Genomic DNA, 27,487 nt, shown 5'->3' on the forward strand with positions numbered 1-27,487 from the left:
AAACAAATTACAAGATATTTAAACTAATTACACCAAATCTAATAGCCCTATCAGGGCCTTTTGTGGAGTATTGCCCCAAAGAAATCAGCTCTTTTACCTGAAAAAAAATAAAAACACCCCCCCCAACAGTAAAACCCACCACCCACACAACCAACTCCCAAAATAAAACCCTAACTAAAAAAAACTAAGCTCCCCATTGCCCTAAAAAGGGCATTTGGATGGGCATTGTCCTTAAAAGGGCATTTAGCTCTATTGTGGCCCAACCTAAAACTAAAAAAACTAAGCTCCCCATTGCCCTAAAAAGGGCATTTGGATGGGCATTGTCCTTAAAAGGGCATTTAGCTCTATTGCGGCCCAACCTAAAACTAAAAAAAACTAAGCTCCCCATTGCCCTAAAAAGGGGCATTTGGATGGGCATTGTCCTTAAAAGGGCATTTAGCTCTATTGCGACCCTAACCTAAAAATAAAACCCACCCAATAAACCCTTAAAAAAACCTAACACTAACCCCTGAAGATCCACTTACAGTTTTGAAGAGCCGACATCCATCCTCAACAAAGCCGGGAGAAGTCCTCAACGAAGCGGCAAGAAGTCCTCAACGAAGCTGGGAGAAATCTTCATCCAAGCCGGGAGAAGTGGTCCTCCAGACAGGCAGAAGTCTTCATCCAGACGGCATCTTCTATCTTCATCCATCCGGCGCGGAACGGCTCCATCTTCAACACATCCGGCAAGCATCCACTTCCAACGAAGTCTTCTTCCCAAATGAATGTTTCTTTAAGTGACGTCATCCAAGATGGTGTCCCTTAGATTCCGATTGGCTGATAGAATATAGTTAAGGAACTATAGGATTGAGCTGGCATTCTCTTGGCTGATTGGAACAGTTTTGGAACTTGTTTTGTTTTGTGTATTAATGCATGTCGTGTCTTGGTTAGCCCACAACAACTGTTTAGTTTTTATTTTGGGCACTTATATAATCTATCTCGCGTTGGCCTTTTATTTGGTTTTGGCTCATGTGTGTTAGCGTTCGTCAGCTTTTCAGTTCCAGGACCTTCTGGTTGTTAGTGCTCATCAGCTTCTTTTTTGTGTTTGGGAAATGTTTATTTGCACGTGTAGGCTTTTTGGAGCTTTTTTTGTTTAGCCTACTTATGTGGGTTAGCGCGTGTTAGTGCAGGAGTTTTTATTTCCCGCCAATCTTGTTGTCACATTATCTTGCTTCTTAGCACGCCTTTGTGTTTGGTCGGCCGCTTCATTTTTTTGTGGATGGGTAAGATTTGCCTAACTTCAATAGCCAGTGTATTGATTTTGTATTGATTTTTTGTATTTTATATGCTAGAGGATCTCTACTATACGCCTAGATTTAGAGTTCTGCGTTAGGGTTAAAAAGCAGCGTTAAGGGGTCCTAACGCTGCTTTTTAACGCCCGTCTGGTATTTAGAGTCAGACAGGAAAGGGTCTACCGCTCACTTTCTTTCCGCGACTCGAGGCTACCGCAGATCCCCTTACGTCAATTGCATATCCTATCTTTTCTATGGGATTTGCCTAACACTGGTATTACGAGTCTTGGAAGATGTGAGCAGTAGAGCCTCTACCGACAAGACTCAAACTGCAAAAAAAAGTCAGCAGTTAAGAGCTTTATGGGCTAACGCGGGAACATAAAGCTCTTAACTACTGTGCTATAAAGTACACTAACACCCATAAACTACCTATGAACCCCTAAACCGAGGCCCCCCACATCGCAAACCCTATAATAATTTTTTGAACCCCTAATCTGCCGCTCCAGACACCGCCGCAACCTACATTATACCTATGAACCCCTAATCTGCTGCCCCTAACATCGCCGACACCTATATTATATTTATTACCCCCTAATCTGCCCCCCCCAATGTCGCCGCCACCTACCTACACTTATTAACCCCTAATCTGTCACTACAATAAATGTATTAACCCCTAAACCGCCGCACTCCCGCCTCGCAAACACTATAATAAATTTTATTAACCCCTAATCTGCCCTCCCTAACATCGCCGCCACCTACATACAATTATTAACCCCTAATCTGCCGCCCCCAACGTCGCCGCTACTATAATAAAGTTATTAACCCCTAAACCTAAGTATAACCCTATTTATTTTACAGGCAACTTTGTATTTATTTTAACTAGGTACAAGAGTTATTAAATAGTTAATAACTATTTAATAGCTACCTAGTTAAAATAATTACAAAATTACCTGTTAAATAAATGATCGGAACAGCCAATAGAATGCGAGGTCAATCTGATTTGCTGATCCAATCAGCCAATCGGATTGAACTTCAATCTGATTGGCTGATTGCATCAGCCAATCAGATTTTTCCTACCTTAATTCCGATTGGCTAATAGAATCCTATCAGCCATCGGAATTCAAGGGACGCCATCTTGGATGACGTCATTTAAAGGAACCTTCATTCGGCCTTAGGACATCGTACGAAGAGGATGGCTCTGCGTTGGATGGATTCAAGATGGCTGAAGACATCTACCGCTTGGAGGACCTTTTCTGCCCCAATCAGATGAAGACTTTTGCCGCTCCGGATGTCCACTTCTGGCCCATCGGTGCCTGGCTGGGTGAACACGGCTCCAGGTAGGGTGATCTACGGGGGGGTAGTGTTAGGTTTTTTTAAGGGGGGGGATCGGGTGGGTTTTAGAGTAGAGGTATGTGGGTGGTGGGTTGTAATGTTAGGGGGTATTGTATTTTTATTTACAGGTAAAAGAGCTGATTACTTTGGGGCAATGCCCCGCAAAAAGCCCTTTTAAGGGCTGGTAAAAGAGCTGATTACTTTTTAATTTAGGATAGGGTAGGGCATTTTATTATTTTGGGGGGCTTTTTTATTTTATTAAGGGGCTTAGATTAGGTGTAATTAGTTTAAACTTCTTGTATTTTTTTTTATTTTTTGTAATTTAGTGTTTGGTTTTTTTTTGTACTATAGTTTATTTTATTTAATTTTTTTTTTTTTTTTTTTTTAAATTTTCAAACAAGCTTTATTGAAGAAAAAAAATAAGGTAACATACAGACAACGTGGAAGCTTCACGTTTGAGTAACAAATGAAATTGTGCAATCATGGTATACAATATAACAAAAACATTGAGATCAAAACTTCATAAGAAGAAGTAAAAATGAGCATAATAAAGCTTTGGGCTCCTTTTAACACGTATGGAGCACGAAAAGCAAGGGAGCCAGAGGAGTTAGTAATATAGAAGAGGGAAGAGAGAAGCGGGGAAGGGGGCAGAGGAGGGGAGGAAAGAGGATAAGAAAGAGAGAGGGAGGAGAAAGAGAGAAAAAAAAAATATATATATAATTTTGGGGAGGGGAAGGGGGATAGGAATGCATATTGGGAAATTAAATAGATCTATTCCAGATAGCCAGGATCATCTCGTGGGTGGCTAGGTTATGTGTTTGGAGATAATGAAATTTCTCAAGGGCGATGAGGTCTGAAATTTGGGCTTTCCAATCCAAGAAGGTGGGGATGTTTTGTGTTTTCCAATGTCTGGGGATTAATTTTTTAGCTGCATTTATCATTATTAGCTAGAGGGCCTTATGAGCCGTAGTGCTGGTTTTAGGAACTGATCTAAAGAGAAGAGACTCGACATCTATTTGGATATGTGTGTTTAGCAATGCGGAGGCTTCACGCGAGATCTCCTTCCAGAAATCTTTTAGTTTCGGGCAAGTACACCATATGTGGTGTAGGGAGCCTTCATCACCGCAACCTCTCCAGCAAAGGTTTTTGAGTTTGGGGTAAATTCTGTGAAGCCTAACTGGAGTTAAATTCCATCGGCAAAGAAATTTTAAGTGCATTTCTTGGATTTGAGCGGAGACCGATGAGTTTTTGGTAATAGCGGAGGCCTTTAGCCATGACTGTGTGTCGGTGTCTACATCTATATCTCTGTGCCAAGCTGCAATGTAGGAGAGAAGGATGTCTGTGTCTGGGACTCCTAAGATTTTATAAAGTAAGGAAATGAGCCGTCTGGGGGCGGTGGCAGAGGAACAGATTTTCCCGAATTGTGTCAACTCCCTAATGAAATGTTTTTTGTGTTTGTGGTGGGAGATGAAATGAAGGAGTTGGGAGTAATGGAGCCAAGAAGAGAAAATTTCACCGTGTGTATCCTGTAAATTTGGTAGGGATTTAAGCTTTCCTTTGTCTATGAGGGAGTGAATTGAGTTTGATAGGAGGCTGTGAGGATTTTTAATTTTGGAACCTGTCCTGTGGTATGGAATATCAGGGTTTTCCACGAAAGAAGTAAGAGGGCTGTGCCTTGAGGAGATATGGGTGCTAGTGGCTATTATTTTGTCCCATTCTGAGAGTGTAGCAGCGGCAATTGGAAAATTGTGTAGATTTTTGGGTCTGTGATTTGGGGGGAACCAAGCCAGTGACCCCACATTGTTAAGTTTAAGTATCTGTCTGTCTAGGTCAATCCAGGCCTTGTCACTAGAGTTGTGGGACCATTCAACAATATGTTGGAGCAAAATAGCTCTTCTGTAATTAACCAAGTTGGGGACTCCCAGGCCGCCCCTGTCTCTTGGGAGATACATAGTTTTTCTAGGGATTCTCGGCCTAACCCTCGCCCAAATGAATTGCTCGATCAACCCTTGGAGTTGTTCTAGATAACCTCTTTGGAGGGGGATAGGGAGCGTTTGGAGGATATACAAAATCCTGGGTAGGACATTCATTTTGACCACCCCTATTCTCCCTAACCAAGTGAGTGGTTTATTTTTCCAGGTAGATAAATCATTCGCGATTGTTTGTTTTAGGGTGAGGTAATTGAGTTTAAATAAGTCTTGTGGGGAGGCTGAGAGGAAGACACCTATTTGATTTTCTGATGTGCTATTGTAATATTAAAATTGTTTTTGAGGAATTGAATGTGGTGATGTGGGGTATTTATATTAAGGAGTTCGGATTTGTTGAGGTTGAGACTGAAATTGGATACATAGCCGTAATCTTTAAGTTCTTTAAGCAAGGCGGGCACGGAACTCTCTGCCTCAGTCAGGGTGAAGAGGATATCATCAGCAAAAAGGGCCTGTTTGTGATGATTATTGCCTATCTGAAGCCCTTTGATGGCGTGATTTTCTCTAACTTTTTGTGCCAGGATCTCTATCAAAATATCGAACAGGAGAGGGGAGAGCGGGCAGCCCTGTCTTGTGCCGTTTTTGATGTCAAACGAGTCTGACAAGGTGTTATTGACCCTTATTCTGGCGTTGGGGTTTGAATAGAGGGAGAGCGTCATATTTATAAAGGCCTCGGGAATATTCATCTCCTGCATTGCTCTCTTAAGGAAGGACCACCTGACCCTATCAAAGGCCTTTTCTGCGTCTGTTGCAAACAAGACCATCGGGGACCCCTCAGTTCTGGCATAAGAGATCAGATTTAATACTTTGGTGGTGTTATCTCTTGCCTCCCTCCCTGGGACGAACCCGACCTGGTCGTTGGATATTAAGTAAGGGAGTACTTTGTTGAGCCTGTTGGCTAGGACCTAAGCTAGAATTTTCATATCGGTATTGATTAAAGAAATGGGCCTAAAGTGTTCGGGGCTTGTGTGGGGTTTGCCCGGTTTGGGAATAACGGTAACATGAGCTTCTAGGAGGGTTCTAGTTAGGTGGGGGGATTCTCTTAATGCATTAAAGATATGGAGCATATGGGGGATCAATATGTCTTTAAGGGTTTTATAGTATCTGGGGGTGAAGCCATCGGGACCCGGGCTTTTACCCGAAGGAGAGTCTTTAATGGCCTGGGTTAGTTCTTCTATGGAAATGGGGGATTCTAAGCTATGGGCTTGTTCTGAGGTTAGTGAGGGTGAATTTAGTCCCTCAAAGTATCGGTTGGTTGCTTCCAGAAGGGAGGGATCTGGGTTGTCGGGTTGTGGATCTTTGCTTTGGGGGGCGTCTATGTTGTATAGATTAGAATAGAATGAGTGGAAAGCTGCCGCAATCTGGTCGCTGCTCCTAAGGACAGTATTATCTTTTGTTAAGATAGAGTGGATGTGTGAGTTGAGTTGCTTTCTACGTAAACAACGGGCTAGAATTTTTCCGGGTTTATTACCTCCATCAAAATAGTATTGCTTTAGGTAGAGAGCTTTTCTTTGGTGGGCTTCTGTGAGGTGTTTTTTGAGGGAGGATCTAGCTTCGAGTAAGCGAGTTTTGAGGGGAACGTTGGAAGGGTCTTTTTTGTGTTCAGCTTCCAGGGAGCTGATTTGGGTTAGTAAAGAGGAATATTTTTCTCTGTTCAATCTGTTGATTTTGGCTTTATGTTTGATGAAGCTACCGCGAATGACAGATTTGTGGGCTTCCCATTCTACCAGGTTCGAGCTAGAAGAGTTAGAATTGAGACGGAAATATTCTATCAACTCAGTCTGGATGTCTTTTAAGATTAAAGGATCGTCAAGAAGAAAGTCGTCTAGTCTCCAGGTCTTAGAGGTGATTGGGAGGTCGGGCCAAAGTACTGTGCATGAAATCGGGGCATGGTCCGACCAAGTGATTGAGCCGATATCACTTTGAGTAGTTATAGAAAGGCCGTTGGTGTCAGTATAAATGTGGTCAATACGGGTGTAGCAGTTGTGGGGAGCTGAGAAAAAGGTGTAGTTTTTTTGAGTGGGGTGTAGAGTTCTCCATATGTCATGGAGGGTGAGGCTAGCTAGAATGGATTTGATTGTTTTCAAAGTTTTAGGGGGGGTACAGGAAGCACCTTTCGATGAGTCAAGAAGGGGGTCGAAGGAGAGATTGAAGTCGCCTGCTAAGTATGTCACCCCTTTTGCATGTTCTAAAAGTTTGGAGGTAACCTTTCTGAAGAAGGGGATTTGTGTATGATTGGGCGCATAAATATTGGCGATAGTGATTTGGTGGTTGTAAAGAGTTCCAATAAGGATCAGGTATCTGCCATCAGTGTCTCTTTCTAAGTGGGAGATCTGTAGGGGTAGGGATTTGTGGATGAGAATTCCAACGCCGTTTTTCTTGCGTGGGCCAGACGCAAAGAAGGCAGTGGGGTAGTGAGGATTGTGCCACCTAGGCTCCTTTCCTCTTTGGAAGTGTGTCTCTTGGATTAGGAGGATTTGACTGTTTAATTTATGTAGATCTTTCAGGGCAATAGATCTTTTGCCGGGGCTATTAAGTCCCTTGGCGTTGATGGATGTTAATTTGAGAGTGTGATCCTGGAATCTGCTGTGTTTAGCCATTTAAGGGGGGGGGGAGATAAGGAGAAAAAAAAAAAAAAAATTTAACCGAGAAGGATGTTAGAAAGAAGGGAGCAGAAGGGATATATTAACAGAAAGGAGGCAAGGAGGGGAGAGAAAAGGGATGAATAAAAACTAGGGAGGTTAAGTAGGAAGGAATGAGGCAGTCAAGGTTAGTTACAAGTTAAGAAGAGGAAAATAGAATTGGGGGAAGTAATCCCAAGATCAGTTATACATATCTTAATGACTAAATAAGGTAATGGTCTACCTGACAAGTTAGAGGACAGGAGAGGATGAATATGGAAGGGAGGGGTGTATGTTGAGGGCTAAGGGAGTGGATGAAGGGGGAGGGGTGAGGATTGGGGGGAGGGAGGAAGGGAGGAGGGGAAAGGATGGATGGAGAGAGAAAAGAAGGGAAGGGTTAACTATATAAGATTAATGCTTATGTAGGTGTTAGGGAAGGGAAGGGAAAAATAAAGAAGAACTAGAGCTGGGGTGAACAAGATGATAGGGTATTTAATACGTTCAATAAGTGAAATGGCCTGTTCTGCGACCCAGCAAGACTGGGGGTGACAGGTTGTGGTACGGAAGGAGTTAAACACATGTGAAGGACTGTGGGCAGGGTAGTGGGTTTTCTTCCGTGCCTTTGGACTTAAGGGGGTAATAGGAGGGAGAATATGAAGGGGAAGGTTTTAGGGAAAAAAGGGGGGTCTATGGGAGGAGGAGGGGGGTCTATGGGAGGGGGAGAAAAGTCAACACTCAAGCATCACAATAAACAATATATACAACAAATATGTACTAAATGCAAAAATATAAACATTTGAACATTTGAAGAGGAAGGAGGCAACTGTGACAATGAACACATCAACAATGGCCTAGACTCAGTAAAGAGCTAACGGGAGGCCCAAGATCGGGGCCAAGCTATGATCTAAGTAATAGAGCGTAGCCTATACATTAAAGTGTAAACTGGAAATATTTGTATATATAGAAAAATAAAGAAAATAATAAATGATGAAGGCAATAGACGTGGGCTAGGCTTGATGATCTAAAGTCTACATGGGTGTGAGCTAGGTCTAGTTTTCCAATATGGGGCGTAAGGTGCATAAAGAAAAGGGGAATTTATGATCTAGTAGTACATACAATCTTAATTAAACCAGGATTAAACATTGTGACATTGTAGAGGTCAAACCTAGTGTTAGTGACAAAATTAGCATGACAATAAGAAAAGAGAATGCAAAAAACAGCACAACATTAATGATAACTTTATACTGCACCAATATCAGAGTTGCAATCGTCCTCAGATATTATAAGGGAAGGTATTGACAGTTCTCTGAAGAAAAAAGATGGGTCAGTTCCAGGTCTATATGTGAAAATTTTGTTGTTGTAGTTCACAATTATAGAGACCGGGAAACCCCATCTGTAAGGGATCTTGTGTTCTCTGAGCTTTGAGGTAATGGGGGAAAGTTCTATCCTCTTCTGTAACGTAGATTGGGCTAGATCAGAGTAGATGTGTATCTCTTCTCCGACATGAAAAATATTCTTCTTGTTTCTTGCAGAGCGGAGGATGTCTTCTTTGTCTTTGAAGCTTGAGAACCTGACAATTATGTCCCGAGGGGGGGCTTTTGGTGGAGGTTTCGCCCTTAGGGATCTGTGGGCTCTGTCTAGAGGTATTTCTGGGGCCATAGGGTTGTCCTTAATAATTTTGAAGAGGGCTTGCATATACCCCTCCAAGGCTGTAGGTGAAACCGTCTCAGAGACCCCTCTGAATCTTAAGTTGTTTCTGCGGTATCTATTTTCTAGATCCTCTAGTTTATCATTGAGGATAGAGAGCTTGTCGTCATGATCACTGATGATAGCAGCATTGTTTTGTATCCTAAGGTTGGTGGGATTTTGCTTTTCTTCCAGGGCCTGTACTCTGCGGTCCAGTGCGCCCAGGTCCTTTCTTAGGCCACCAAAGAGTGATCTCATCTCTTGGAGTACCACATTGATGTCCTCCTTGGAGGAGAGATGTTTGATGTCATGTTTGGTGACATAGGAGGAGCAGTCTTCTGAAAGATTAGTGTCCTGATCATCTTTCTGTGTATTGGACATAGTATCGTTGGTTGACCCAGAGGGGATGTCTCTTGGGGTGAGGTACTGCTTCAGAGTTTTGCCTGTGCTTTGTACGTTAGGCTTGTTGTGCTTCTTGCACGGCATTACCCAGATGGTGGGGGTGATTGTGTGGTCAAGTGAGAGAGAGTTCAAGGGGCCTGCAATAATTATCTAGCTTGAAGGTTAGATGCTGGTATGCTCCGGCCTGATGCTGTAATCACAGCAGGGGTCTCCGGCCTGGAGTTGCCCAGGTGAAGGCTGGTTGTTGTGAGCCGAGGAGGGGGTCCCAGGTCAAGGGCAGGGATGAACAGGTGCAGCAGATAAAATTATGACCTAATGGTTATATGGGACCCAGTAGGTTGTGAGGCTTCGGGAGCACAGGAAATAAAGTGGAAAAGGGAACCAACATACCGTATCTGGCTGACCGGTGTTTGATTTCAGTTCATGGGTGCAAATCGTACTGATCGCCTCCCTGCTAAAGGCTAGTTGTATTAGAGAGAGTCTTGAAATAGAGCTTAGGCCTAAGATAAGGTGGTGCAGGGGCCCAGCTAATAGCTGTGTTCTCAGGTCAAGTCGGAGACTGCCGTTAGGGTCTGGAGTTGAAGGAGTCTTGGACCGTTATGAACATACCGGGGTTCGATGCAGTTGTTGCGTATTTAGTACTCTGGTTCCTGGCGCTGATGTCTGGAAACGCTTCGCGGCGGGCCCACGTGGCCCGGTGATGGCCGCTAGACAGTGAGTTTTATGTGGCTTAAATGTCGGTCACCGGGGGCTCCGGTTGGATCGGGTAAGCAAGGCGCCTTTAAGGTGGTGAGTAGATGTCTGATAGCTTCTGTTTGAGCGGGTACCGCTATCGTGGTGCTGAGGCGTCAGAGGCCTTAGTGGAGCTCGAGGTTCGTCTGAGATGTTGTGCGGCAGTTAGTCAGGCTTTCCTCCCCTGCCCGAGCTGTCGGGTTATATCGGATACATAGGGGTGAGAAGTAGGAAGGGATTGAAGGTAAAAAGGTCAGGTAGAAGGGATAAAACTGACTTGGGATTTGGGAGCCCTCTTAGAATGCGGCCATCTGCAAGCGTGGCCAGACTCCGCTCCCTATTTTATTTAATTTTATTTTAGTTTAGATAATTGTAGGTAATTTATTTAATTAATTTATTGATAGTGTAGTGTTAGGTGTATTTGTAACTTAGGTTAGGATTTATTTTACAGGTAATTTTGTAATTATTTTAACTAGGTAGCTATTAAATAGTTATTAACTATTTAATAACAATTGTACCTAGTTAAAATAAATACAAAGTTACCTGTAAAATAAATATAAATCCTAAAATAGCTACAATGTAATTATTAGTTATATTGTAGCTATATTAGGGTTTATTGTACAGGTAAGTATTTAGTTTTAAATAGGATTAATTTATTTAATGATAGTAAATTTAGATTGTTTAATTTAAATTATATTTAAGTTAGGGGGGTGTTAGGGTTAGGGTTAGACTTAGGTTTAGGGGTTAATAACTTTATTATAGTAGCGGCGACGTTGGGGGCAGCAGATTAGGGGTTAATAATTGTAGGTAGGTGGCGGCGATGTTAGGGAGGGCAGATTATGGGTTAAAAAAATGTATTATTGTGTTTGCGAGGTGGGAGTGCGGCAGTTTAGGGGTTAATACATTTATTATAGTGGCGGCGATGTCCGGTCGGCAGATTAGGGGTTAATAAGAGTAGGTAGGTGGCGGCGACGTTGGGGGGGCAGATTAGGGGGTAATAAATATAATATAGGTGTCGGGGATGTTAGAGACAGCAGATTAGGGGTTCATAGGGATAATGTAGGTTGCAGCGGTGTCCGGAGTGGCAGATTAGGGGTTAATAATAAAATGAAGGTGTCAGCGTTAGCGGGGGCGGCAGATTAGGGGCTAATAATTGTAGGTAGGCAGCGGAGATGTTAGGGAGGGCAGATTATGGGTTAATAAAATTTATTATAGTGTTTGCGAGGCGGGAGTGCGGCGGTTTAGGGGTTAATACATTTATTATAGTGGCGGCGATGTCCGGTCGGCAGATTAGGGGTTAATAAGTGTAGGTAGGTGGCGGCAACGTTGGGGGGGCAGATTAGGGGGTAATAAATATAATATAGGTGTCAGCGATGTTAGAGACAGCAGATTAGGGGTTCATAGGGATAATGTAGGTGGCGGCGGTATCCGGAGCGGCAGATTAGGGGTTAATAGTATAATGCAGGTGTCAGCGAAAGCGGGGGCGGCAGATTAGGGGTTAATAAGTGTAAGGTCAGGGGTGTTTAGACTCGGGGTTCATGTTAGGGTGTTAGGTGTAGACTTAGAGAGTGTTTCCCCATAGGAAACAATGGGGCTGCGTTAGGAGCTGAACGTTGCTTTTATGCAGGTGTTAGTTTTTTTTTCAGCCAGCTCAGCCCCATTGTTTCCTATGGGGATATCGTGCACGAGCATGTTTTTCCAGCTTACCGCTACCATAAGCAACGCTGGTATTGAGGGTTGAAGTGGAGCTAAATTATGCTCAAAGCTCCCTTTTCTGAGGCTAACGCAGCCATTCAGACAACTCGTAATACCAGCGTTGGCTTAAGGGTGTGCTGGAAAAAAAAGCCTTGTTAGCACCGCGGGTCTTTACCGACAAAACTCTAAATCTAGGCGATAGTTTGTACTTTGCTCATTTATTCAGTATCTTAGATTTTTTGTTTAAATCTGTGTATACTGTGTTTCTCACATTTTTTATTTATTGAGGTATTATTTTGTCTGTATTTTCCTGCATAATGGAGCATACTGGAACTGTCCAACTTCATTAAACTTAGAGGGGGTAGATCTAGTAACCACTTAGTAACTAATTTTAAATTTGTTTTTGCAAGCTAATTCCTATAACTCTCCTAGCCCAGTTCTGCAGTTCTTGTTTGGATCATCTTATATATTCTAGTCAGACCAATGCTGCTCTTGTCTCTAAAGGAATCTGTCCTCCCCCTGTTTGTTTTATACATGGAAGTTCTTTATATTTTTCTCCAGGATTTAAAGGGACATGAAACCCAAATGTTTTCTTTCCTGATTTAGAAAGAGCATGTCATTTTAAACAACTTTCTAATTTACTTCTATTATCTAATTTGCTTCATTCTCTTGATATCACTTGCTGAAAAGCATATCTAGATATGCTCAGTAGCTGCTGATTGGTTTCTGCACATAGAGGCCTTGTGTGATTGGCTCACACATGTGGATTTCTATTTCTTCAACAAAGGATATCTAAAGAACTGAGCAAATTAGATAATATAAGTAAATTGGAAAGTTGTTTAAAATTACATGCCCTATCTGAATCATGAAAGTTTAATTTTGACTAGACTGCCCCTTTAAGGATTATGTGCGCTCAACTATTTCTGAGATGTTGGCAGCTATGCCTCCTCCAAGTAAGTGCAAGAGGTATGTTTCTGACAACCTACCCTTTAGCATTTCTGGTTCAAATAAGATCAGATCTACTAAGCAGTCACTTAGGGCTAGATTAGAAGTGGAGTGCTAAATTATTGTGTGCCCGCAAACTGACAAATTTGCCAGTTTGCTAGCGTGCGATAATAAATCAGCCATTACAAGATCAGATCTATGGTTAATTTTCAAAATGTTCCCTAATTGCCCCCAAAATACATTGTAGTGTAGTTATTAATAAAAATAAATGTAGCTTTTTTAAAAAAAAATTATTAAATAACTGCAAGAAGGAGTTATGAGGGGTTAAAGTGAGCGGGTGTGGGGTGGTATAAATAAAACGTCACTGAAAAGTGCCTTTACATTGTGGTCTTTGGGGACTGTGTGTTCCCTGTAAATATATATATATATATGCTTATATACATATATATTTATACTTTGTTGCCCATCGCAGCACTACTTACCCCTTCACTGTGCAAGGTTTTAATGCCCTATCTCATAGCATGAGAACAAGGCTCCCATTGGAGCCTATGGAAGCACGCTCTCATGTACCTTAAATAAACATAGAAACATATAGGGCTAGATTACAAGTGGCGTGCAATTTATCGCTTTCACTCGAGCGTTAACACCGCTAGAAATAATTGTTTTGCATGTGCGAGTTAGCATACTTATTACAAGTTGAATGTAAACCTTTTACGCACAAGCAAAACCAGACACTCGCTAACTTCAGGACTTCGGATATTGTGCTAACTTCTTCCTCCCATAGACTTCAATGGAGAGCATAGAGAAAAAACAAAAAACACACACATATATATATATATACTGTACTGTATATATATATATATATATATATTTAATATACAGTGGATATAAAAAGTCTACACACCCCTGTTAAAATGTGTGATGTAAAAAAATTAGACAAAGATAAATCATTTCAGATCTTTTTCCACCTTTAATGTGACCTATAAACTGTGCAACACAATTGAAAAACAAACTGAAATGTTTTAGGTACAGACCGTAGAGGGAAGAAAAAATATAAAAATAAAATAATATGGTTGCATAAGTGTGCACATTCTTAAACTAATACTTTGTTGAAGCACCTTTTGATTTTATTACAGCACTCAGTCTTTTTGGGTATGAATCTACCAGCATGCACATTTTGACTTGACAAGATTTGCCCACTCTTCTTTGCAAAAACACTCCAAATCTGTCAGATTGTGAGGGCATCTCCTGTGCACGGCCCTCTTCAGATCACCCTACAGATTTTCATTCGGATTCAGGTCTGGGCTCTGGCTGGGCCATTCCAAAACTTTAATCTTCTTCTGGTGAGGCCATTCCTTTGTTGATTTGGATGTATGCTTTGGGTCGTTGTCATGCTGAAAGATGAAGTTCCTCTTCATGTTCAGCTTTCTAGCAGAAGCTTGAAGGTTTTGTGCCAATATTGACTGGTATTTGGACCTGTTCATAATTCCCTCTAGCTTAACTAAGGCCCCAGTTCCAGCTGAAGAAATTGGTATTGCAACCATAAATGTAATATAAGTCCTCTGTATAGTCCAGAAATAAGAAACAGTAATCAAATTATTTGTATCCAAGGTAAATTATAAATTTGCGATATTATGTCAAGCAACATTCTCCTCTGTATGTTTCCCCATATGAAATACCCGGTTCTCCTCTGGAAGATCAGTAGACTTAACAGCAGTCCATATAACTTTAATGTAGAAATGTATGTGCAAACCGGTCACACTCCGGGATAACATAAAATTATTAACACTGACACCTCTAGGACTGAGGATATAAACATACACTGACACCTCTAGGACTGAGGATACACACACTGACACCTCTAGGACTGAAGATACACACTTACACTGACACCTCTAGGACTAAGGATACACACATACACTGACACCTCTAGGACTGAGGATACACACATACACTAACTCCTCTAGGACTGAAGATACACACATACACTGATACCTCTAGGACTGAAGATACACACTTACACTGACACCTCTGGGACTGAAGATACACACTTACACTGACACCTCTAGGACTGAGGATACACACTTACACTGACACCTCTAGGACTGAGGATACACACTTACACTGACACCTCTAGGACTGAAGATAAACACTTACACTGACACCTCTAGGACTGAAGATACACACTTACACTGACAGCTCTAAGACTGAGGATACACAGACACTTACATCTCTAGGACTGAGGATACACACATACACTGACACCTCTAGGACTGAGGATACACACATACACTAACTCCTCTAGGACTGAAGATACACACATACACTGATACCTCTAGGACTGAAGATACACACTTACACTGACACCTCTGGGACTGAAGATACACACTTACACTAACACCTCTAGGACTGAGGATACACACTTACACTGACACCTCTAGGACTGAAGATAAACACTTACACTGACACCTCTAGGACTGAAGATACACACTTACACTGACAGCTCTAAGACTGAGGATACACATACACTGACACCTCTAGGACTGAGGTTACACACATACACCGACACCTTTAGGACTGAGGATACACACATACACTGACACCTCTAGTACTGAGGATATAAACTTACACTGACACCTCTAGGACTGATGATATAAACTTACACTGACACCTCTAGGACTGATGATATAAACTTACACTGACACCTCTAGGACTGAGGATACACATACACTGACACACATACACTGACACCACTAGAACTGTGGATACACACATACACTGACACCTCTAGGACTGAGGATGTAAACTTACACTGACACCTCTAGGACTGAGGATACACATACACTGACACACATACACTGACACCACTAGAACTGAGGATACACACATACACTGGCACCTCTAGGACTGAGGATGTAAACTTACACTGACACATCTAGGACCGAGGATACACACATACACTGACACCTCTAAGACTGAGGACACACACTTACACTGACACCTCTAGGACTGAGGATACACACATACACTGACACCTCTAGGACTGAGGATGTAAACTTACACTGACACATCTAGGACCGAGGACACACACATACACTGACACCTCTAGGACTGAGGATGTAAACTTACACTGACACATCTAGGACCGAGGATACACACATACACTGACACCTCTAAGACTGAGGACACACACTTACACTGACACCTCTAGGACTGAGGATACACATACACTGACACCTCTAGGACTGAGGATACACATACACTGCAACTCAACTGGCATGGCAATATGTGCTGCACTGCTGCAGGAGAGAGCTTCTAATTGTACACAAGGAACTGTACTGTATGTTTACTCACAATATACACTAAGCCCTTTGAAACTATCATGTCGCATTATTTTTGTTTTTGTAATGCACTGAAATATAGATTTTATGCTAAGTATTGTAAATAAATACATTATAAAAAGCTAAAACAAGGAAAAAGGTTGGTAAAGTCTGTCAAACTTGGCCGCTTCAACACTCCATATTTTAACATGAAAAGCAAGTTTGTCAGAGTCAGTTTACAACGTCTGAGTTTTGTTTTACTGGTTTGTAAATTGAGTTTTCAAAACTTAAATTTAAATGGCTACAACATTTTGAAGATCACTCTTTCTTTATTTGGCAATTGCATACCTCCCAACATTTCAAAATTCAAAAGAGGGACCGTCCCGTCCCCATTCCCCCCCCCCCCCCCCCGCGGCAAAAAATTGAAATGTGGTGGGCGGGGCTTAAAAAAACATAAGACCAAAGTAATATAAATAAAATTCTAAATAAAGTCATATACCACTGGTATGGCTATGTGAGCTATGTATTTAATAAGCCTTTGCAAAGACATTGCTAAATATTTTTATCTTAATTGGACATTTAATAATAAATTCTTTAAAACTGCTCTCTGCATTCCCCATTAATATTCTAGATTCTGGCCTTAAAAGTCAGCAAAAATGCACAGTAGCACACTACATAGCATACACTTACACATGCAGATACACACACATTACATAGCATATACTTACACATGCAGATACACACACACTACATAGCATACACTTATACATGCAGATACACACACACTACATAGCATACACTTATACATGCAGATACACACACTACATAGTATACACTTATACATGCAGATACACACACACTACATAGCATACACTTATACATGCAGATACACACACACACTACATAGCATACACTTACACATGCAGATACACACACACACACTACATAGCATACACTTATACATGCAGATACACACACACTACATAGCATACACATGAAGATACACACACACTACATAGCATACACTTATACATGCAGATGCACACACACTACATAGCATACACTTACACATGAAGATACACACACACACTACATAGCATACACTTACACATGAGGATACACACACACTACATAGTATACACTTACACACAAAGATACACACACACACTACATAGCAAACACTTATACAGGCAGATACACACATTACATAGCATACACTTATATATGCAGCATACACTTATACATACAGATACACAGACACTACATAGTATACACTTATACATGCAGACACACACACACACTACATAGCATACACATATACATGCAGATACACACTTATACATGCAGATACACATACACACACTGCATAGCTTACATTTATACATGCAGACACACACTACATAGCATAAACTTATACATACAGATACACACACACACAGTTATTGATACAGATAGACACATACACTACATCATATATGGGTACCTGTAATTCATTGTATGGGGTCCTGAGGTTGGCAAGCACATTAGCTGGCAGTCTGTGGCTGCCACTGTTCGTTACCCTGGTATTAGCACTGCTCATTGTATAAAACTGAAGGCATGCTAGTATTATCACAGGGGTTAGACATCATCACTACCAGAGGTAGGTTAGAGAGGTCACCATTACCCGTGGTCAGAGTGTATACAGCCTTCTTACTCCCGCTTAACCCATACACCATTAATTTTCCACAGGGAATCTAACAGGTATCTAACCCTGTCAGAGCAAAGCCAGCTGCTTCTGAGTATGGGCCCAACAGAATTTAAATTTTTTTTAATTTTTTTTTTAATGCCTGGGACAAATCGGGACAGATGGCTAGCAACCCGGGACAGTGGGACAGACCCCTAAAATCGGGACTGTCCTGCGAAAATCGGGACAGTTGGGGTGTATGCAATTGCCATCTGCACTTGTAAGCAACCGTGGCATGAAGGACTCTTTTCTCCAAACCTAGCTTTCTCATTAATTAATTTCTCAGAGCAGAGGATATCTAAAGTAAACAATGAGTGGGCTCTTAAAGCTCCAACCTTCTCTCCCTAGGTTTCATGACATGATCTTTTAGAGAGCTAGCAGCACATTATTTTATATTTCTCCTTGACTCATAAACATAAATAAACTTCCATGTAACTATGTTATTAAATAAAGCTGGGCAGGCATGGCTTGATGATTTATGCATTGCCATACAATGAGCTCCAGAATAAGATACTGTGACAGTCAACTTACCTGTGTGACTCGTGTAGTGAGGCGTCCTCCTGTGTCCTCAGGCAGTCAGTCAGTCAAAGTGGCAACAGTGGAACTGGGACGGTCGTGTGGTCTGGCTGCCGCTGCTGGCCTGGCACTTCTAACAGTCACACTGTCTGACTCCATGGTTGGCTGCCTTGGGCAGGCTCAGGCTGAGAAGCTCCTCTTGTTCAGTCAATCCTCCTGGCTGGGCACTGGGTAGCACGCAGCAGCTCTGCTTCGCAACTGGCACGCTCTCTCCTGCATCCCCCGGCGGCATCAGGTGACTGCAGCTCCCTCCTTCACGTTAGTTCCCGCCAGTATGTCCGACTCACGTGACGTGACATCACATTGTCCACGCCCGGGATACGCCTCACAGTCCCCAGACAACAGAGAGAGAGACCATCCATCACCACATGATCGATGACGGTCTTACTCCCGGCAGTGCTGATTGGCTGCCTGTTTGCTCTATCATAGAGGCGGTTTGGAGAGCCGCCTCTATTGGAGCGTAGTTGGGCCGCAAGAGTCTCCACTGGGTGGCGCTAGCTAGCTCATAGTGAGTGACTAAGCCTATGCATACATGATGCGCAATCAATGGAGGGCAGCAGAACGACTCACTGCCTCTCCTTAATTGTGATTGCGCAACATGTATGAGAGATTCAGCAGGTCAGATCGCATTGCATGGTGATGCTGGGGGGCATGGTCAGACTCAAGTTTATGCACAACACCACACAATTTTTTTCTCCCCTGCCTCCTATAACTGCACATCACTGCTAAGAGGGTTCAAAGGTATAACAAAGGAGGAGAGGAACTGGTGTTAGGAAAGGAAGAGGAGAGGAGAAGGGCGTGAACAGAGTGAAGGGGATGGGAAGGAGAGTATATGGAGACAAGGTCAGAGATAGGGTGGGAGCAGTGCAGTTGAGGGCCTTGTATGTCAGAGTCAGAATTTTGTGTTTTATTCTGGAGGCTAGAGGAACCCATTAAAGGGATTGGCAAAGAGGTGCAGCTGATGAAGAGCGATGTGTAAGGACGATGAGCCTGGCAGAGGCTTTGATTATGGATTGTAAAGGAGATAGACAGCAGCTAGGGAGACCAGAGAGGACAGAGTTGCAGTAATCAAGGCGGGAAAGGATGAGAGAGTGGATTAAAATATTAGTTGTGTCTTGTGTAAGGAAATGTCAAATTTAAGAGCTGTTTTTAAGGTGGAAGCAGCAGGATTTGGCCAAGGACTGAGTGTGAGGAGTGAAAGAAAGATCTGAGTCAATTGTGACCACAAGACATCGGGCATGCAGGGTAGGGGTAATGATGGCGTTACTGACAGTTTTAGAGAAATGGGGGTGGAGATTTTGGAAGAAGGGGAAAAACAAGGAGCTCAGTTTTGGAGAGATTTAGCTTAATATAGTGAGAGGACATCCAGGATGAGATATGAAAAAGGCAGTTAGTGACACGCGTTAACAAAGAAGGAGATAGGTCTGGTGCAGAAAGTTAGATTTGGGTGTCATCAGCATACAAATGATATTGAAACCCGTGCGCCTTTATTAAGGAACCTAATGATGACGTGTAGATTGAGAAGAGAAGGGGACCAAGGACAGAGCCTCCCAGTACCCCAACAGAAAGTGGTAACAGGGCACCAGAGAAGGCTACACTAAAGGTACAGTTAGACAGGTAGGAAGAGAACCACAAGAGGGCTGTGTCACAAATGCCAAAGGATGTGAGGTTTTGGAGCAAAAGAAGGTGGTCAACAGAATCAAAGGCTGCAGACAGATCTAGGATGATTAGCAGAGAGAAGCAGTCTTTTCGAGGGTTATTAGTGTTACACATTTTTTACATTTTAATGTTCTTCAAATAGAAAATAATGTAAATGTTATAATAAAAAAATATTTGTATGTTTTTAATCTGATAATGTTAATGTAAAATGTATATCTATACCTAAATATCTATACGAATAGATATATAGGGATATAGAAATATATAAAGAAATGTATTTAAAATAAAAATAATATTTCTCTGTATGTGAAGAACATTGGAAAGTGAACTATTTACAGTAAATAAATACGCAGTAAAACACATTTTGAAATATTATTACACATGTATATATTATAGCCATTTGCAGTCAAATACCTGTTATATACCATATACAGTACCTTTTGAACCCTTCTAAAAAAAATATGAACATTTATGTGACTACTTATTACCAGATAGTGTATATATGAGTATAACAGTTTATTGTTACTGTGCATAGATCTTTAACTATCTAAGCAAATACATATTTGTTGTCTATGTTACTGTGCATAGATCTTTAACTAAGCAAATACACATTTGAAGGTATCTAATACATTAGAAAATGGGTGCGTATCTATATATTTATTGGTGCAAGTATTGTATGTTTTTTTAGGGTATACGTAAGTAGGAGTGTACAATGCCAATTTTCATGTTAAACAATACAAATACATAAAACAGACCAGGGGCGGAACTACCATTGGTGCAGCAGGTACAGTGCACCAGGGCCCAAGTGCTGGAAGGGGCCCATAACAGCCAGTCTATACAATAGGTATGCGCAGAATGTGTACAATACTAATGGAGGGGAGCCTTTTATTAGTGCAGTTTGCAGGTCTATCAATCTATCATTAAAATCATTATACAGAACTGCATGGATATTATTGCTATTACTTACAACTGAGTTACTTATGGGGGGCCCAAAAATACTTTGCCCCAGGGCCCTCTAATGATTAGGTCCGCTACTGAAACAGACTAAACAAAATAAAGTTAATACAAAATGTGGAGAACCCTGCTCCGAAGAGCTTGAAAAACAATAATATAATAATAATCTCACATGATGTTGTTCACATGTGTGCTATACAAATAAATCTTCTGGGTGGTTGGTCTTTGCCATTTTTGGGGGTATTTGCAGGGGTCAAGTCGAGCGGGAATGCATGGGAATGGAGTTCCTGCACTATTTTTGCAGGAGAAACTAAGTTCCCTCTGGACAGAGAACAGAAACACTTTACTAAACACTGCTGCTGGTGGGATGAGATGGAGCACAGCCTGGTTAGAGGGACAGTGAGATCATCTAGTTATGGGCAGTAACACTTCCTACAATACACTAAATGTAAGACTGTCAGTTGTCCTGCTGTGGTATCACCCTGCAATGTGTGTAACACATGGCGCTTACTTTTTCATGTTGCTTGCTCTGGGGTTATTTAGCCCCCTCAGCAGAAATATGTCTATTGCTCCTTAAGTGGGTGTGACAGAGGAGGATTTTTAGTCCAAAATGCTTTCATTAACCAAAGTGTATATATTATATACATATAGATATAGTGTGTGTGTATATATATACAGGTAGCCCTCAGTTTACGCCGGGGTTAGGTTCCAGAAGGAATGGTTGTAAATCGAAACCGTTGTAAATTGAAACCCAGTTTATAATGTAAGTCAATGGGAAGTGAGGGAGTTTGGTTCCAGGCCCCTCTCAAAATTGACATAAGTAACACCTAATATATTATTTTTAACGCTTTGAAATGAAGACTTTAAATGCGAAACAGCATTATTAACCTAATAAAATAGATTGTATCATCATCAAACTAAGTTTAATAAACAAAAAGATTTACTAAACCGCACCTTATAAAATTATCACACAAATACAGACACAGACTATATCATCATCAATCTAAGTTTAATGAACAAAAACAAAATAATCGCACAACAGACTGTATCATCATCATCAAACTAAGTTTAATGAAGAAAAACTATTTTTACTTGCATTTTTCTGCAGCTAAGGGAAGTGGCTGCTAGATCTTGTTCCTTTAAAAATGGCTCCATTGCTCAGGTCTGGTTATACACTGATTAATTTCAGCCTGCCTGTGTTTAATTACACAACAGACTGTATCATCATCAAACTAAGTTTAATGAACAAAAACGTTTTTTACTTGCCTTTTTCTGCAAACAGTTCTCTGCATTGAGTCTGCATCTAAGGGAAGTGGCTGCTAGATCTTGTTCCTTTGAAAGCTGATCCATTGATCACGTCTGGCTTGCTTTTCTTTGCATGTGTTTGCTGCAACACAAGCGGACAGCTCTACCTACAGTCAAATGACTGAAAAAAGGGCATTATTCTGAAACGGCGTAAATTGAACTGTCGTAAACCGAGGGCCACCTGTATATATATATATATATATATATATATACCAATATTAATTGTGAGGGGGGGTGGAAGTTTCCACACTTATTGTTGTAGGACTTGACCCCTGGGTATTTGAAAATTGTAGTTATACTGAAAGTCCATGATCTGCTGACTGAACAATATATATATATACCAAGTCCAGTGGTGAAGCACTCTCAAATATAGTCCGGGGTGCACAGCAAACAGCTACAAACAATCCCAGAAAGAAGCAGGCACTCTCCGTTTAAACTTCAAATTATTTACTAAGTGACGTTTCTGGGTTTCACCCCCGTCCTCAGACTTACAACAACAGTGAAAATGAACAGTGACATACTTATACCCCACCCCACACCAATTATGAATTCATTTAAACAATAATACAATAATCACAATCTGATACAATCACCTAGACTTCAACATCGTGACACGGCTCACAGCGGTGCATACCCAGCGCTTCAATCACGTCATCTGAAGGGAGACACCGCACTCTACTGGGTCACACCCCCGGTACCTGCTGTGGTTGGCACTGGTAGGTGATTGGCGGCTTCCGGGGGTGTGACCCAGTAGAGTGCGGTGTCTCCCTTCAGATGACGTGATTGAAGCTCTGGGTATGCACCGCTGTGATCTGTGTCAAGATGTTGAAGTCTAGGTGATTGTATCAGATTGTGATTATTGTATTATTGTTTAAATGAAGGTATAATTGGTGTAGGGTGGGGTATAAGTATGTCACTGTTCATTTTCACTGTTGTTGTAAGTCTGAGGACGGGGTGAAACCCCGAAATGTCACTTAGTAAATAATTTGAAGTTTAAACGAAGAGTGCCTGCTTCTTTCTGGGATTATATATATATATATATATATATATATATATACACACACAAATTATTTGTTTGGATAGCAACAGCACTCAATTTACTGTTAAATTAATTAAAGGGGCAGTCAAGTCAAAATTAAACTTTCATGATTCAAACAACTTTCCTATTCACTTCCATTATCTAAATCTGCACAATCTTTTTATATGCACACTTTCTGAGGCAATAGCTCATACTGAACATGTGTAAGGTTCACAGGATATATGTATATGCATTTTGTGATTGGCTGATGGCTGTCACGTGATGCATTAGGAAGGAAAATGTAGCTAACATTCTACTAATTATTTGAAATTCAAATAAGTGCTTTGGCATTGTCTATGTATTATGCATTTATTGATTATGCTACACTACTGTGTTTAGTGGTCCTTTAAGGGCAAAAGACTAAAATGGCTTTTGCAGAGGGGTGTGAAATGGCCCTTGACAATTATGTCCTCAATTTTTTAGTAATATGCATTGTTAATGGATGTATTTTTACAGTATCACCTGTAGGGCACTTTTTTATCATTCAGTCTTTTCATTTGACCTCATATGTAATGTGTGATGTCATCAGTGATCTTATATACTTGGCAATACCATAGATGATTAAAACAGAAATTGAAAGTAATACAGAGCTTATTAACTTACGCAAAGGTTCTGTGTTGCTGGTCTGGAAACACTTGACTTTATGCTTGTATCAGTTCCCACATTGGCTGCACGTTTTGTAAATTTAAGTGAAAACCTAAGCTTTGCAACTTAAAGGGACATTATACACTCATTTTTTTCTTTGCATATATGTTTTGTAGATGATCTATTTATATAGCCCATAAAGTTTATTTTTAAAAAAAATTATAGTTTTGCTTATTTTTAAATAACATTGCTCTGTTTTTCAGACTCCTAACTAAGCCTCAAAGTTTGATGTGAATACCGTCAGCTACCTTCTCCAGCTTGCTCCTGCTTGTGCAAAGGGTCTTTTCATATGCAAAATAAGGGGGAGGGGGGAGTGTCTTATTTCCCACTTGCAATGGGCTTTCCAGCTAACTTTTCCACATAGCTAAACTGAGAGTTTCTAAGTAAGTCTTTAAACCGTTTTATCATGGATTTTTATATCAGTATCTGGGCATCTTGTTCTTTATAGTAGCGTCTGCTACATGCAGTTATATGAAAATGAGTGTTTACTGTCCCTTTAATAATAGTAATCTTAATACATGTACTAAATATTTTTGATTTCTCAGTATAGTATTGTTGAAGCTGTGTTCAAAGCAGGTAGATCCAAATGTTCTTATTGGTCAAAGTCTCTAAAAATGTAACTAGACACAATGGGATAATTCGTAATTAGTAAATGCAGATATGATTAGCACAAGGTAAAGTTATATTAGAATGTCATTGTACTCTATAGTTGTACCTTTGGTTACTGTAACATGTCCAAATTTGGTATTGTCCCCTAACTAGTCTTTCTCATCTCCCTAGGCTTTTTCAGTTGGTGTTCTCACAATTTTGGCCTATAGAGAATGGACAAAAAGATCTCTGGTAAGTTTACCTAACACTGTAGTTATGAAGCCATTCAGACTATAGCCTAGATTACAAGTGGAGCGCAAAAATATTAGCACTATTTAGGGCTAATACCACACAACTGAAATCAATAGTGTGTGTATTCTTGCACTCACACAAGTTGAAATTAAAATGGTAGCGATTGAGCAAAATGCATCAATCTATCTATCTCTATAAAGTACATATATACTGTATATATATATATATATATATATATATATATATATATATATATATGTAGAAATAGCTGCAGCACTCCAAATTGCTTTTTATAATTTTATTTCAAGTAGTGAAATACAGGCGACGTTTCGGGCTTCTGCCCTTTCTCAAGCCAAGACAAGCTATTTCTACTTCTATATTATTTTCTGTCGAGGTGAGACAGAGGCAGCTTGCACCCATCAACAATACGGTAAATTGGTGCTGGACTTTCCTATTACTATATATATATATATATATATATATATATATATATTATATATATATATTATATATATATATATATATATATATATATATATATCCAAAACAAAACCCATGTAAACGTTGTAATATGGGCGGCACTCACTGGATTTAAACTTGAAACAAACAACTTATTATTTGTATGGCACTAATTTTCCATTTATATATATATATATATATATATATATATATATATATATATATATATATATATATGCATTCATGGTCAAAAATATTGGCACCCCTGCATTTCTGTCAGATAATGCACTACTTCGCCCAGAAAATTGTTGCAATTACAAATGTTTAGGCATTCTCATATTTATTTCTTTTGTTTGTATTGGTATGAAAAAAAAAAGTGGAGAAAAACACACATTCCATGCAAAACTTAAAAAATGGACTGGACAAAATTATTGGCACCTTTTTAAAAAAATGTAAGAAATAGTTGCATTCCAAGCTTGTGATGCTCCTGTATTTTGTAATTAAACTCACCTGTATCAATTAACAGTATAGAAATCACACTGGCAACCAGTTAAACTGGTGAAAAATTGATTCAACCTTTTTGTTGTGTGTCTCTGTGTGCCACACTGAGCATGGAGAAGAGCAAAGAATTGTCTGGAGATTTGAGAACAAAAATTGTGGAAAAGCATGGACAATCTCAAGGTTACAAGTCCATTTCCAGAGATCTTAATGTTCCTAGGTCCCCTGTGCGCTACATTGTCAAGAAGTTTACAGCCCATGGCACTGTAGCTAATCTCCCTTACGTGGATGAAAGAGAAAAATTGATCAAAGATTGCAATGAAGGATTGTTCGAATGGTGGATAAAGAACCTCGATCAAATTCAAGCTGACCTTCAGGCACAAGGTACAAATGTGTCAGCTCTCAATATACGTCACCTTCTGAATGGAAAGGGACTCTATGGTAGGAGACCCAGGAGGACCCAACTGCTGACACAGAAACATAAAAAATCCAGATTGTAGTTTGCCAAAACTTACCTGAGGTAGCCAAAATCCTTTTGGGAGAATGTGCTGTGGACAGATGAAACAAAATTAGAGCTTTTTGGTAAAGCCCATCATTTTATTGTTTTTAAAAAAATAAATGAGGCTTTTAAAGAAAAGAATACAGTACCTACAATCAAACATGGTGTAGGTTCACTGATGTTTTGGGGTTGCTTTGCTACTTCAGGCACTGGATGTCTTAACTGTGTGCATGGCATTATGAAATTAGAAGACTACCAAAGACTTATGTGGTTCAATGTAGGGCCCAGTGTCAGAAAGTTGGGTCTCCGTCAGAGGTCATGGGTCTTACAGCAGGACAATGACCCAAAGTACATATAAAAAAAGCACCCAAAAAGGTTTTAGGACAAAGCGCTGAAGAGTCCGGATCTTAATCCCATATAGCACCTGTGGAGAGATCTCAAAACAGCAGTTGGGAAAAGGAACCCTTCCAATCTGAGAGCTGGAGCAGTTGGCAAAAGAAGTGTGGTCCAAAATTCCAGTAAAGAGGTGTAATAAATTCATTGATGGTTACAGAAAGGGATTGATTTCAGTTATTTTTTCCAAGGGGTGTGCTACCAAATATTAAATTGAGGGTGCCAAAAATTTTGTCCAGTCCAGTTTTGGAGTTTTGCGTGGAATCTGTCAGACAACAATTTTCTGGGTGAAGTGGTACATTATCTGACAGAAATGTGGGGGTGCCAATATTTTTGCCCATGACTGTATGTATGTATATATATATATATATATATATATATATGTAGAGAAAATAACTCATTGTGTAAACTATTTACAAATCTTGCTTTTACCAAAGAAACACTCTGATTACACTGTTTCCAATGCAGCAAAGGATTCTGGGTGAGATATGCAAATGAGGTTCACAATGACTCACTTTTTTACTTCTAGCCTGCTTTTTAAGGCAGACTTCCCTTTACGCCATAGCATTGCCGCATTACACAGCTTTTAAGCTTAGCTAGGGGTAGTACAGTGATTCAGACCAATCCCAGGACAGCTGTTTTGTGGTTATTGCCACTCATCAGCTGGGAGTAGGTTGAATCACTGCTTGGCAAAGTTGTTTTCTGGGGGAAATACAACAGCAATATAAATTATGGGGAGGCGAAAAGTGAGTTTAAAATCCAACTTTACCAAGACAACTTTACCAAGCAGTGATTTAACCTACTCCCAGCTGATGAGTGGCAATAACCATGAAACAGCTGTCCTGGGATTGGTCTGAATCACTGTACTA

General features: G+C 40.6%; 1 protein-coding gene across 1 annotated transcript in view; it reads left to right on the forward strand.

Moving 5' to 3' along the window:
• Window positions 1–27,487, forward strand: part of TMEM212 (transmembrane protein 212) — a 102,239-nt gene that overhangs the window by 49,445 nt on the left and 25,307 nt on the right. The window contains 1 exon segment of the mRNA XM_053711821.1: window positions 24,720–24,769. Coding sequence (XP_053567796.1) covers window positions 24,720–24,769 — 50 coding nt within the window.

Source organism: Bombina bombina, chromosome 4 (genome assembly GCF_027579735.1).
Source record: "Bombina bombina isolate aBomBom1 chromosome 4, aBomBom1.pri, whole genome shotgun sequence".
Classification (NCBI taxonomy): Eukaryota; Metazoa; Chordata; class Amphibia; order Anura; family Bombinatoridae; genus Bombina; species Bombina bombina.